The following is a 15,069-nucleotide window of genomic DNA, read 5'->3' as shown; positions in this document are numbered from 1 at the left end:
CTTTGGCCAGCAGAGGGCCGAGTGCAGGTCAGTCACTCAGGAGCTGCAGTTTCTTCAGCTCACCTGAGGTGTGCAGTGGAGCAGAAGGAGTAGAGCTGGGCTGGATGCTGAGGTCCTGGGCCAGAGGGGAGTTATGTAGATGCAGAGAAGCCACACTTTGCAGCCGACTTGAGATGCGGCCTGGGTGCTGACTGCTGGCCTCTCTGGTCTGAAGCTAAGGCACGTCTTGGGGCTGCACTCTGTGCCTCTGTGTAGCTTAGGAGGCTCAGGGAGCCGTGATAAAGACTGTGCTCCCTTCTAGCTACTCCTACTGCTATGGCCTTGGCCCAGGGATTCCCAGAGGGAGCTGGGTGGTCAGAGCTGTGCCCAGGGAATATCCTTCTTTAGTCCCCATCCTCACAATCCCATCCTCACAGTAGGTGTAATGATAGTTTTCACTTTTAATTAATTGAGCAGAAGAATGCAAGTGTTAAGCCTGTACTAGACTGTGGGTCAGCTAGTCATAGCAGAGGTTCCTGACCTCTGGGGCCTCATAGCACAGTGCTGAACTGGTGAAGTGGGCAGGGGCTGGGATCTGATGGCTGCTGTCAGCTGTACCAGACTATTAATGAGAATTATCTTCACATCCTCTAGCAGCGACCCATTCTCCTGAGACATTTTGGGAGAGCAAAACCTGCGCTTCTTTCCTCTTTCCTGCCTAGAAGCGTCAAGGAGATCAGAGAAAGTTGTGGTGAAGCAAATGGTGAGTTATAAACCAACCCAGCGTCCTCTCATCTGAGTCACTTTTAAGCTAAATGGACCCCAGTCATGGACAGCAAGAGGAGTGTGCCCATCACTCTTGACTGCTCTGACTCCAGCTACAGCCAAGGAGATTTCCAGTGAGAACTTTGAGGCTTTTCGGTCCCACCCAGGCACAGCAGACATGATCTTCTGAACACAGAGAGAATGTAGTGCTCCTGGTGACTCTTAAGGTGGTGGCCAGAGCAGTGATGAGTCTAAGATTTTCCCCTTCTTGTAAGCTGAAGAGTTAGCCTGCCACAGTTTCATAGATGCTGGCAGAAAATATGAAACTCCTGACAGTGAGACAAAGAAATGTATTATTCACATTCATAGCAGTAGCCAGAGTACCAGCATTTTCTTGTGCTGCTTCCCTGAGTCCCATCCCCACAGGGTGATGTGAAGAGGGCCAGGAAAACATCTGCAGATTTAGTCTGTTTGCCAAGCAGCTCGTAAATTGGGCTCGTCAAGCAACTACAAACCTTTTCAGAGAGTATAGTTTATTCTCTTTGGGGCTGAGTATGAGGAGGAACTCTGCGCTTAGAGAATCTGAATCTTATATAAGGGCTGAGACCATGCCTGCCCTTTACTCTTAGTTCCAGAGGCTACATCCTGATGTAGACGTGAGATGTGGTTGGGTGCTGATTTCTGGCCTCTCCAGGCCAAGAGGAAGCACAATCCATTGAGAGTTAATATCTCTGTCTTCTAAGGATGTTAGTGCTACAAAGTCTTTGAATATGTAGCATGGAACAAAGGCTGTCAGTGTCCCTGTTCACAGATGACCCATAGAGAATTTCTCGCCACTTTGCAAGTTGTTCTCACCTGTGAACATTAGCCTAGTTTTTACTATTTTAAGAGCCATACAGGGTATTGGTTAAGAAGCCTGGGTTTATATCCTACAAATTGGAGAGGATAGTAATTTTAACTTCATAGTGTTATAATGATGATTAAATGACACATGTCAAGTTCCTAGAAAAGAGTTTGGCACATTGTACGTGTTCAACAAATGCTAACAATTGTTCATTGTTGTTATTTACACTTTCCCCAAGAGTGCAGGGAAGGATGGATGACGGGGCTTTGGAAACAGATACTCATGCTGACCAACTGGTGAGGAGTAAGATGCAGTTTTCTCAGCATCACCAAAGTCATAGACCAGAGGAATAGCTGGGCCATTGTCAGTCTGACAGCTCCCTGATCCGTACTTCACTGGGTATTTCTGCAGGGACCCAAGATACAGGCTGTGTGAGGACAGTAGAGAAGCTGCCACATTGGGAATTGGGGGATTTAGAGCCTTCAGGTGTCAATATGCAGAAATCAGTCTAAATAATAGTGACTCCTTCCCACTCCCCCCACCCCATAGCTAGGTTCCTAACTAGCTTCAAGCCCTTTGTCCCTCTCCCTCTCTACCCCCTCTCTCCTCCTCCATAGGCCTCATCCCATGCTCAGCTCCGATTCCTGAGAGAGGTAGCACATGAGTTCACCTGACCCACAGGTGGAAGAAACAACCAAGCACAAGCACCTGCTAGTGACACGGAACCCAGAGCAGACTTACTTTTCACCCCAGACACTTGGCTCTCTGTTCACCAAAAGAAGTGTGAACAGCCTGCAGCCCCATACACCCGGTAGAGTCCAAACAGCTTGTGTCCCAGATTCGGGAAGAAGCTAGTGTTGGTGCGGTACCTCAGCAGGGAGCTGTTCCTCCAGTGCTGCAGGGGGCGCTTGTTGGGCACATGCCACATGCCCAGGTCCTGGGCCTGGATGTCATAGTAACCAGGATTCTGCAGAGCAACACACACACTGATCCTGAACAGCCCAGGAGGTCCCACTAACCAAAGACCCACACATGCAGTTCTCAGTTGAGCTGAGAGCTCTGGGCTCCAGGGGGGCAGGTGGCAGCAACGCTCAGACACCTGCCATCGCCAGCAGATGATAAGGCCCCACCGCCCAAAAAGACCCGGTGGGAGAAAGTCGTGATTCAAGACATGGACTTTTTTCCTTCTTCTTCTCCAGCCCTACCTCCTCATCCCCATCTCCCACCCTCCCTTCCACACACTCTGCTCCAGCCACACTCAGCTCTCCACCCTTTCCCAGCTGGGTGGTCAGTGCCACCAACCTTGTATCACTGGTGGACGCCTCTACAGACCCAAACGTGTTGGCCCAGTTGCCATCCCCCTCTGGGCAGTCTGCCGTGCTGCCCTGCTGACTCGACCAGCGATCACCTACCGTGCATTTCCCAGGAATGTGGTTCTCGTGCACACTGGCCACTAGGGTTCAGCCGCCATCCCCAGAGGTCATGTCACAGAAGGTCTGGTAGATGACGCCATTCTCAGTGTAGAGGAAATACAGGCCATCTGTGGACGGAACCAGCCTAGAGAGCCCGTGTCTGTGAGTACAGGGTCCATTTCAGGCTCCAAAACCAGAAACACCCTGGGAAGTCAGAAATGTATCCTAGAGGCTCCCGCACATATCCATTTGTTGGTGTAGGGAATCCCTGTGCTGGTGAAAGGGAAGCTGTTTCCAGTTCTTCCTTTGAATACTTGACCCTTCTCTGCCTCTTCTTTTCCAGGGGAATTTGTTGCAGGATTTGTCCAGTTCAGGGTGTTTAATAATGAGAGAGCAGCCCAATGCCCTGTGTGCTGGGATGAGAGTCACTGGCTGCAACACTGAGCACGTGAGTTTATTTATTTATTTATTGGCTGCGTTGGGTCATCGTTGCTGCAGGCAGGGGCTTTCTCTAGTTGCGGCGAGCAGGGGCTACTCTTTGTGGCGGTGTGTGGGCTTCTCATTTCGGTGGCTTCTCTTTGTTTTGGAGCACAGGCTCTAGGTGCGCGGGCTTCAGTAGTTGTGGCACGTGGGCTCAGCAGCTGTGGCTCGCGGGCTCTAGAGCGCACGCTCAGTAGTTGTGGTGCACGGGCTTAGTTGCTTCGCGGCATGTGGGATCTTCCCGGGCCAGGGCTCAAACCTGTGTCCCCTGCATTGGCAGGCGGATTCTTAACCACTGCGCCACCAGGGAAGTCCCAAGCATGTGATTTTTGAGACGATATACGGCCTGGTGTGTTTGTGTGTGTGTATGTGTGTGTGTGCACACCCACTCTATGGAGTATGTTGATGTGTTTCTCCATGGCTTGCATTTTTACTTTTTTGCTGGTATTTTGTAGACATAATTTTTAAATTGTTACTATTATTTTTTAATTGAGATGTAATCGACATATAACATTATATAAGTTCCAGGTGTATAACATAATGATTCTATATTTTTATATATTGTGAAATGATCACCATAATAAGTCTCGTCAGCACCCACCACCACACATAGTTACAAATTCTTTTTTCTTGTGATGAGAACTTTTTTTTTTTTTTTTTTTTATGGTACGCGGGTCGCTCACTGTTGTGGCCTCTCCCGTTGCGGAGCACAGGCTCCGGACGCGCAGGTTCAGCGGCCATGGCTCACGGGCCCAGCCGCTCCGCGGCATGTGGGATCTTCCCGGACCGGGGCACGAACCGGCGTCCTCTGCATCGGCAGGCGGACTCTCAACCACTGCGCCACCAGGGAAGCCCGATGAGAACTTTTAATATCTACTCTCTTAGTAACTTTTCAATGTACAATACAGTATTGTTAACTATAGTCACCAGTCTGTACTTTATATCCACAGGACTAATTTTATAACTGAATGTTTGTACCTTTTGACCACTGGACATAATTTCCTGTATTGAAGTGCAATTTATCTGTATCCTCATGTATGATTAGTACTTTTATGTTGTGTTTAAAAAGTATTTCCAGGGCTTCCCTGGTGGCGCAGTGGTTGAGAATCCGCCTGCTGATGCAGGGGACACGGGTTCGTGCCCTGGTCCGGGAAGATCCCACATGCCGCGGAGCAACTGGGTCCGTGTGCCATGGCCGCTGAGCCTGTGCGTCCGGTGCCTGTGCTCCGCAACGGGAGAGGCCACAACAGTGAGAGGCCCGCCCCGCGTACCGCAAAAAAAAAAAAAAAAAAAAATATGGGCATAGGACTTGAGTAGACATTTTTCTAAAGAAGATATAGAACCAGCCAACAAGCACATGAAAAGATGTCCCACACCACTAATCACTAGGGAAATGCTAATCAAAACTATGAGATACCACTTTACACCCTTAGGATGGCCTTTATAAAAAAAAATAATAAACAGAAAATAACAAGTGAGGAAGACCCAAGAATTTGCATTTCTATCAAGCTCCTAGGTGATTCTGATTTTTAGGAATTCTTTATATGCTCTAGATACAGCCTTTTATTCATTATGTGTGTTACAAATTCTTTTCCCATTCTGGGCCTTGCCTTTTCACTTTATGGGTTTTTGATAAACAGAGGTTCTTAATTGTAATGAATTGCAATTTACTGTTCCTGTTCCTTTTGTGTCTTATTTAATAAATTTTTCCTTATTCCCAGGTCATGAAGATACTTGTGGGGTATATTCACAGGTATCTTTACCTGTGTAATATTCTAAAAGCACTGTTGTTTTATGTTTCACATAAAAATCTACAGTTGAGCTGTAATTGACTTTTTTCTTTATTGAGAGGTAGGAGTTGCTTAATTTTCTTTTCCATTTTGATTTCAAACTGTCCCAGCACCCCTGTGATTGATTTACTGTTATTTTCCCCACTTCTTTGCACTTTCCCGATGGGTGGTTTGGTGCCCACTTGCTTTCTCCACTTATTTTCTCTCCACATCTTCATGTCCTTAGAGTGTCCTATCCATGGAAATCCAGGCTGGAAGTAAGGGAATTTCACAAAACTGGGTTCTCCTTTGGGCTGGCAGGAAGACCATTTAAAATGGGTAAGAAAAAGAGACTCCCGCAAAGGCCCAGAAATCATCTCCCCAGTTTTGGAGTCTGCAGTGTGCTGAAGGTTCTCTGCAGCTCAGAGACATCCACTCTGATGCAAGGTAGACCCTGCTTGTAGATGTATCACCAGAATTCTGCCTTCAACTTCACGTGATGTGTCTGTCTCTGTGTCCAAATATTACTTTTTCATAAGGACATAGGACTAATATTTTCTATTTTGAGAACATCTTAGCACAGCTCTGTTACCTCCACTCCATTGAACCACTAACTTGAAGGAATTATTGTTCCTAAGAAAGTAACTCGTGGACACTGACCCCTCTCCTGGCAATGAAGAAAACAACAGAAAAGAGATTCTGGTCATTGCCATTGAAAAAATATAACCAAGGTGCAGAAAGTGTCCTAGTGATCACTTTTATTTCCCTTTCTCTTTTCTAGGCGTGAAATCCCAAAGGGAAAGGGATGGGAGACTTAATGATCAACCAAGAACAGCCCATGAATTTTCCTTCCAAGGGGTGGAGGAGCGTTCTCTTACTCTCTCCCTTCTTCCACCAGCTGCTTGGAATGCAGATTTTCCTGCTAAATTGGGATGCTGTGGTTGTCTTGCAGACCCTCTGGGGATTGCTGCTGTGTCCTTTAGGTGGAAAACCCGTGTTGCTTCTGCCCACATACTTTGCCCAATGGAGACGAGGATTTTGGTTTTCTCAGGCTAAGCAGAGAATCACAGACTTAGAACTTGTCATAAAGTTCATTTACTTCAATGGGAAAAATATAATGTTTACAAAATTTAAAAATTTGCTAATTAAAGATTAAAAAGCAAACATTTAACATTATTATTATTTACTATAAATATATAATATGTTAAATATTTAGAGCACATATTTGTAGAGCACATTTTACTAATATAAAAGTCAAAAACAGGGCTTCCCTGGTGGCGCAGTGATTGAGAGTCCGCCTGCCGATGCAGGGGACACGGGTTCGTGCCCCGGTCCGGGAAGATCCCACATGCCGCGGAGTGGCTGGGCCCGAGAGCCATGGCCACTGAGCCTGTGCGTCTGGAGCCTGTGCTCCGCAACGGAAGAGGCCACAACAGTGAGAGGCCCGCGTACCGCAAAAACAAAAACAAAAACAAAAGTCAAAAGCATCAATAAAAAAGGAAAAATTTCAGGCTTTGACACTTCAGGAAGCTTTGAAGACAATAGTCTCCCAGATATTTAAAAACAAAACCAAACCAAACCTCAAGAGCAGCTTCTGTGAGAAAGATATAAAGTAATCTTTGGTCCAGAAATGGGTGGACTTCAGCACTTTACTTGAAGGATTTACTTGGAGCCCTACATGCATCTCCAACAGAACCCACACTAAGCCTGCAAAGCTCTTGTTTCTCAGGAACAATAAGTGAAGCAAATACAGTATGAGTTCTATGACAATTCAGGCAGCGCATAAAAAAAACCAAACGTGATGTCCCTTCCTGCAAGATATCAAGGTCTCCGCTTCATCTCAAACAGCTGATGCCAGGGGCAGAATCTGGTTTACCTAGATGCAAGAGGCCACTGATACAAGACAAAGTGTGTTTTCTAAATGACTTCACAGTAAGAAAAAAAAAAATCCAGGATTTTCAAGGTGGGGAAAAGTTATGAGACTCCCTCCACATTGACTAAATATCTGAGGTAAGAGCAATCAGAACTAATCGCTATCCCTTCTCCCAACGTCAGGGAGCTGTAGAAAAGGCTGCCTTGTTGCTCAACAGAGAAGGAAAGAGAAAAAAAAAATACATATATATATATGAGAAGATTAGTCTCAACATAGATTTATACCCCATTCACTGGATCAAAACAAATTATAAAACCATCATACTTATTTCCACAATATGCTCAAAAGTATGTACAGGCAACCAGAAACTATAAGTCTACATAGAAAGTTTGAAGAAAAATAAATGAATTGCTAGAAAAGATATAGTTTTAAAAATTCAATTAACATCTATTATTAATATCATTTTACATGAAAGATATTTTAATAACAACAAAATAGAAAGGACATAATCACAGAGTAAATATAGTTCTTTACCTTGAATACATCTAATTGCATGGAAGATCCACATTTTTGTTCTTATATTTTTTATGATGTATGCCAACTCCTGGAAACTGTCATGACCTGCCACCATCTTTAGAGGGCAACTTGTGAATCTCTGATTTAGTAAAAACTCCTCTCATGATCAAAACTTTTGACATCATTCATACCCCAGATCAATGAGTTCTCTGAGAAAATATATTTACCTCCCTTTCTCAGTGACAGAATCAACCACTTCTTCCTATGTATTTTCATAATTCTGAGACAAGCTTTTATTATGTAACTGATAACATTGCATTCAAATATTTATTTGCCTCTTTTAGCAATTATTAAGAGAGATGGTGATTTCCCATGTTTGCTAAGCTAATATTTTCTATTTTGAGAACATCAAGGAAATGAATTACTCAAAGGGTTCAGATGAATTAAAGCAAGAAATGAGTTCTCAGATGTCTAGCGTTACAAAGTTTTAAAAAAACAACAACAAAAAATTGCAGGAATAGACTATAACCAGGCCTAAAACCGGTGTCTGCCACCAGGGTGTTGTGACTACAAAACAAGCTTTCAGTACTCCTGTACACTGTGATATCCTGTAAGATTGAAATGTTAGTGTACTAACTGGGGTAAAACCAGGATGGGTTTTTAAGCAAGGAATGGATATGGTGACATTTTTTAAGAGGAATGTAGTTTTATTCAATTTGAAAATTTAATGCAAAGTGTTCCTCAAGATATATATTAAGATACACATTCAGATTTCATATTTTTGAAAAACACTAAAATATTTTATTATACCCCAAATACTGGGATTTTGGAACTTAAAAGCTCTGTATTTCAGAATGTCAGCATATGCCAAACCTGTACTGTAATCACAAACTCCCCACTAGGCCCAGGTTTTCAGGCTGCTTGAGGTCTTACCCAGCAGTTACACACTTTTCTGGTAGGTCACTGAATACACATTTGTCCTCATATTCTCAATAGTCCTTTGTTAGAAACAGTATTCAGCAGAGAATAAACCCATATGTTGATGATCAAAGAATGAACATCTGGAAGATTACTAAATCCAAACGTAATTAAAAATGTATTGTTTTACTCCCCCAAATTTTACTAAGCAAATTTTAGAAGTTTTATATATCATGTAGAAACAATATTGCTCAGCTCCCTCAGCTGCTAGGTTGGGTCTGTGTCACTAGTTACTATATTGCACATGAGATACCACATAGCAAATACATGCTCTTGACTGAGGTGGATGGAGACAAAGATTTTGGGAGTGGTATTTTTGTGTGTGTGTATATATATATATATATATAGTGCCTGCATATGTGTCTGTGTGTCTGTGTGTGTCCTGACTGAAGATGATTTATCAAGGAAATTTTTCCATACTGTTTGCCTGTTGAAGACCCAGAATCAGTTATTCCTTTTGCTCCTGCTTGCAAAACAGACCACCTTTTCTCTCTGAGGTCCTGTCCTTTGTAATATAGAACCAAGGCAGCTGACATGCAGTGCTCACATTGTTTCCCAGAGGTCTTCCCTTAAAGCTCCAGTGCAGTAGGTACATCACATACCTCCTGAGATACCACAGGCAACACATGTAACATTTTCCCTACAACAGAACACAGAACTCCATCCTTTAACCTCCAAGATTAGTTTCTTCATCAGCTATAAGCATGCCACCAAGCCAGGGCTACATATTTGAGTTATTTCCTGAGGCTGGGAAAAGGGCAATGTTGACTTGTGCCCTGCCTGGTAAAGGCTTCAGCCTGAAAATAACCTTTTCTGCTTACATTCCTTGGCTAGAACAAGTCCATGGCCCTTTTTAACTTCACAGATAAGAGGTGCAGTCTTCCATGTGCCTCTAAAAAGAAGTGGATTGAATCAGAGTGAACAACACTAATGATTACCTGAAAGTTTTCCTGATGAAGTGACATTAGTGGTCATTTACTTATGGCTGTAAGAAACAGCAGAGATGCATGGGAGACAGTTCGGTCCTCTTTCTGTATCTCCTTCCCTCTCTCTTCTTCCTTTCCTCCACCCCTCCCTCCCCCTTTCCTTTTTTTTCATAATGACTTAGACACTTATAAACCACTACCCAACTCCAAAACTGGAATGTTATTAATAACCTATACCTACCCATGTGCTCCTCTACATTGCCGTTGTCTGAATTTGTGTTTACCATTCTGTTGTGTAGACTTGCTTGGGCCAAGATTGTGGCCTGAGCTCTACTTCCTTTCATAGGCACAACAAAATTAAAACAGAGTAACTATTGATGAGAAAGATTGGAATCTAACAGAAAAGATCTTCTACAACTAAAGATATAGAGAAGGAATCTCAAGGAGTTAGGTAGGAGGGGTGGAGTCTTGATATATCAAGACCCATACCCTTGGGTGGATGACCCATAAATGGGAACATAATTACAATTGCAGAAGCTCTTCCTGAGGAGTGAGTGCTCTGAGCCCCACATCAGGCTCTCCAGACTGGGGGCCCTGCACTGGGACGATGAGCTCCCAGAACGTTTGACTTTGAAGGTCGGCAGGGCTTACTTTTGGGAGAGCCAGAGGGCCGTGGGAAACAGAGACTCCTCTCTTAAAGGGGGCACACAGGATCTCACACACTCCAGGACCCAGGGCAGAAACAGTAATCTGAAAGGAGCTTATAGCTCATAGCCACCTGCCTATCTTGGGAAGCCTCATGGAGAGGTAGGAGGTAACTGGAGCTCACCCTGGTGACATAGACATTGGTAGCAGCCATTTTTGGGAACTTGTCCTACTACCTGGGCACTGGTGCTGGCAAGCACCATTTTGTAATCCTCTATCTAGCTTATTAGCACTGGAACCTGCCCCACCCACCAATACTGTGATGTCTCAGGCCGTGCAACTGATTGGTGGGGACACAGTCTCACCCACCAGTAGGCAGGCTGCCTTAAGACTCCCTGAATTGACACCTTCCTTATGACATGGCCTGTCCACCAGAGGGTCCAGGACCCTGCCCCCCACACCAGGGCATAGGCAGTAACCCTAGAACCCCCAGAGCCCTGCAGCCAGAAATTCCAGGATCTGGCTCTGCCTGCCAGTGGGCTGGTAGGCCAAACGACCAGTAAGACAGAAATACAGCCCCACCCTTTAAAAAAAAAAAAAAGGAACAGCAAAAAATATGTTACAATGAAGGAGCAAGGTAAAAACCTACAAGACCAAATAAGTGAAGATGAAATAGGCAGCCTACCTGAAAAAGAATTCAGAGTAATGATAGTAAAGATGATCCAAAATCTCAGAAACAGAACAGAGAAAATACAAGAAACGTTTAACAAGGATCTAGAAGAACTAAAGAGCAAACAGTGATGAACAGCACAATAACTGAAATTAAAAATACTCTAGAAGGAATCAATAGCAGAATAACTGAGGCAGAAGAAAGGATAAGTGACCTGGAAGATAAAATGATGGAAATAACTGCTGTGGAGCAGAATAAAGATAAAAGAATGAAAGAATTGAGGTCTCAAAGACCTCTGGGACAACATTAAGTGCACCAACATTCGTATTATAGGGGTCCAGGAGAAGAACAGAAAGAGAAAGCATCTGAGAAAATATTGGAAGAGATTAGAGTTGAAAACTTCCCTAACATGGGAAAGGAAATAGTCAATCAAGTCCAGAAAACACAGAGAGTCCCATACAGTATAAACCCAAAGAGAAACACACAGAGACACATATTAATCAAACTTTCAAATATTAAATACAAAGGAAAAAATATTAAAAGCAGCAAGGGAAAGCAACAAATAACATACAAGGGAATCCCCATAAGTTAACAACTGATCTTTCAGCAGAAACTCTGTGAGCCAGAAAGGAGGGGCAGGACATATTTAAAGTGATGAAAGGGAAAAACCTACAACCAAGATTACTCTACCCAGAAAATATCTCATTCAGATTTGATGGAGAAGTCAAAAGATTTGCAGACAAGTAAAAGCTACAAGAATTCAGCACCAACAAACCACGTTTACAACAAATGCTGAAGGAACTTCCCTAAGTGGGAAACACAAGAGAAGAAAAAGACCCACAAAAACAAACCCAAATCAATTGAGAAAATGGTAATAGGAACATACATATCGATTATCACCTTGAATGTAAAACGATTAAATGCTCCAACCAAAAGACAAAGACTGGCTGAATGGATACAAAAACAAGACTCTTATATATACTGTCTACAAGAGACCCACTTCTGACTTAGGGACACATACAGACAGAAAGTGAGAGGACAGAAAAAGATATTCCATGCAAATGGAAATCACAAGAAAGCTGGAGCAGCAATACTCATATCAGATAAAATAGACTTTAAAATAAAGACTGTTACAAGAGATAAGGAAGGACACTACATAATGATCAAGAGATCAATTCAAGAAGAAAACATAACAATTATAAATATTTATGCACCCAACATAGGAGCACCTCAATACATAAGGCAAGTGCTAACAGCCATAAAAGGAGAAATCAACAGTAACACAATAATAGTGGGGGACTTTAACACCCCAATTACACAAATAGACAGATCATCCAGAGAGAAAATAAATAAGGAAACACAGGCTTTAAATGACAAAATAGACCAGATAGACTTAATTGGTATTTTTAGGACATTCCACCCAAAAGCAGAAGAATACACTTTCTTCTCAAGTGCTTACGGAATGTTCTCCAGAATAGATCACATCTTGGGTCACAAATCAAGCCTTGGAAAATTTAAGAAAACTGAAATCATATCAAGCATCTTTTCTGACCAAAAAGCTATGAAATTAGAAACCAATTAGAGGAAAAAAACAGTAAAAAACACAAATACATGGAGGCTAAACAGTGCACTGCTAAATGACTAAGAGATCACTGAAGAAATCAAAGAAGAAATAAAAAAATACCTAGAAACAAATGACAATGAAAACACAATGATCCAAAACCTATGGGACACAGCAAAAGCAGTTCTAAGAGGGAAGTTCATAGCAATTCACGCTCACCTCAAGAAACAAGAAAAATCTCCAAAAAACAATCTAACTTTACACCTGAAGCAACTAGAAAATGAAGAACAAAGAAAACCCAAAGTTAGTAGAAGGAAAGAAATCATAAAGATCAGAGCAGAGATAAATGAAATAGAAACAAAGAAAACAATAGCAAAGATCAATAAAACTAAAAGTTTGTTCTTTGAGAAGATAAACAAAAGCAATAAACCTTTAGCCAGACTCATCAAGAAAAAAAGGGAGAGGACTAAACTCAATAAAATTAGAAATGAAAAAGGAGAAATTACAATTGACCCTGCAGAAATACAAAAGATCATAAGAGACTACTATAAGCAACTTTATGCCAATAAATTGGACAACCTGGAAGAAATGGACAAATTCTTGGAAAAGTACAACTTTCCAAGATTGAACCAGGAAGAATTAGAAAATATAAACAGACCAAGAACAAGTAATGAAGTTGAAACTGTAATTAAAAACCTTCCAACAAACAAATGTCCAGTTCCAGATGGTTTCACAGGTGAATTCTATCAAACATTTAGAGAAGAGTTAACACCTATCCTTCTCAAACTCTTCCAAAGAATTGTGGAGGGAGGAACACTCCCAAACTCATTCTACGAGGCTACCATCACCCTGATAGCAAAACCAGACAAAGATATCACAAAAAAAGAAAATTATAGACCAATATCCCTGATGAACATAGACGCAAAAATCCTCAACAAAATACTAGCAAACAGAATCCAACAACGCATTAAAAGGATCATATGCTATGATCAAGTGGGATTTATCCCAGGGATGCAAGGATTTTTCAGTATATGCAAATCAATCAATGTGATACACCATATTAACAAATTGAAGAATAAAAACCCTACGAGCATCTCAATAGATACAGAAAAAGCTTTTGACAAAATTCAACAACAATTTATGATAAAAACTCGCCAGGAAGTGGGCATAGAGGGAACCGACCTCAACATAATAACAGCCATATATGACAAACCCACAGCAAACATCATTCTCAATGGTGAAAAACTGAAAGCATTTCCTCTAAGATCACAACAAGACAAGGATGTCCACTCTCACCACTATTATTCAGCATAGTATTGGAAGTCCTAGCCACAGCAATCAGAGTATAAAAAGAAAAAAAGGAATACAAATTGGAAAAGAAGAAGTAAAACTGTCACCGTTTGCCGATGACATAATACTATACATAGAAAATCCTAAAGATGCTAGGATTCTAGAAACAAATGCAACCAGAAAACTACTAGAATTAGTCAGTGAATTTGGTAAGGTTGCAGGATACAAAATTAATGCACAGAAATCTCTTGCATTCCTATACACTAACAACGAAAGATTTTTTGTGGTCTAATATGTGGGTATGTGGACATGTGTAACCTGTGTAGTAGATGTAACCGCACATGGAATCAGAAAACCTGTCAGCACTGATATGGATTATACATGACAGACAAACAACAATGTGGAGAAAAGAAAATCCTCCAGAATAGAGTTTGCCATGTCAAGAAAATTTCATTTATGGTTTATTGCGAATGTTCATATCATTAAAAAAACAAGATAATTTGGTTTTAAGTTCCTAACTGCAGTATGAAACTTTGATCACATGTGCTTGTTTTCAGAGGTGCCAGTGTACCACAACTCAAAAAATTAAAGGGAACATTGGCTTGCACAAATTACCTTATCATTCAGACCTCAATTTTGATCTTCTAAATTTATAATTCACAAAGTAGGTGCAATTCACAAACTAGGTGGCAGGGCACCTAGAGTCATTATGTTTTCTTTTCCATTTTGCAAAACACTCAAATGTAACAATTTAGGTATAAAATTGGATGCTAAATCAGATTCTGATTTATACTATACAGTTGACCCTTGAAAAATGAACAATGTGGAGGTTACGGGTGCTGATCCCGCCCCTACCAAAGTCTAAAATTTGAGTATAACTTTATAGTTGGCCCTCCATACAGGCGGTTCTGCATCCGTGGATTCAACCAGCCACAGGTCGTGCAGTACTGCAGAACATATTGAGTGACCAAAAAAAAAAAAGGTTTACTCTCCCTCAAGTAAGAGAAAATTCTCCCGCCTGATGACCTTCCAACTGAGACCTTGGCTCTGCAGATTTTGGATTTGCCAGCCTCCATAATTTCATGAGCCAGTTCTCTATAATAAATCTCTTTATCTCCATCTCCATTTCCATCTCTATCTCTCTATCTATGTCTATATATCTCCTATTGGTTCTGCTTCTCTGGAAAGCCTCACTAATACGTTGATCTTATGTTATGTAGTTGAAAACCTGGGAACTTGGAGAACTGGTATTTTAAATCATCGCACATGTAATATAGTTATTGTAAAAAGTTCTGGACAGGAAGTATATGTGGAATAAAAAGTAAAAGTCACTCACTCACCTCTACTCAAAATTCTATTTC

General features: G+C 41.9%; 1 protein-coding gene across 1 annotated transcript; it reads right to left on the bottom strand.

Moving 5' to 3' along the window:
- Positions 1-1,810: 1,810 nt before the first annotated feature.
- On the bottom strand, positions 1,811-9,829 carry LOC113613975 (intelectin-1-like). The gene is given in 4 exon segments (XM_027095160.1): positions 1,811-1,993; positions 2,397-2,555; positions 2,887-3,128; positions 9,784-9,829. Coding segments are annotated over 4 exon segments (630 nt in total).
- Positions 9,830-15,069: the final 5,240 nt, after the last annotated feature.

The sequence above is a fragment of the Aethalodelphis obliquidens genome, unplaced genomic scaffold (genome assembly GCF_003676395.1).
Source record: "Aethalodelphis obliquidens isolate GAN/ISIS:26980383/991018 unplaced genomic scaffold, ASM367639v1 scaffold90, whole genome shotgun sequence".
In the NCBI taxonomy this organism is placed as follows: Eukaryota; Metazoa; Chordata; class Mammalia; order Artiodactyla; family Delphinidae; genus Aethalodelphis; species Aethalodelphis obliquidens.
The sequence above is the reverse complement of the archived record's forward strand: the minus strand, read 5'-3'. Positions and strand labels throughout refer to the sequence as shown.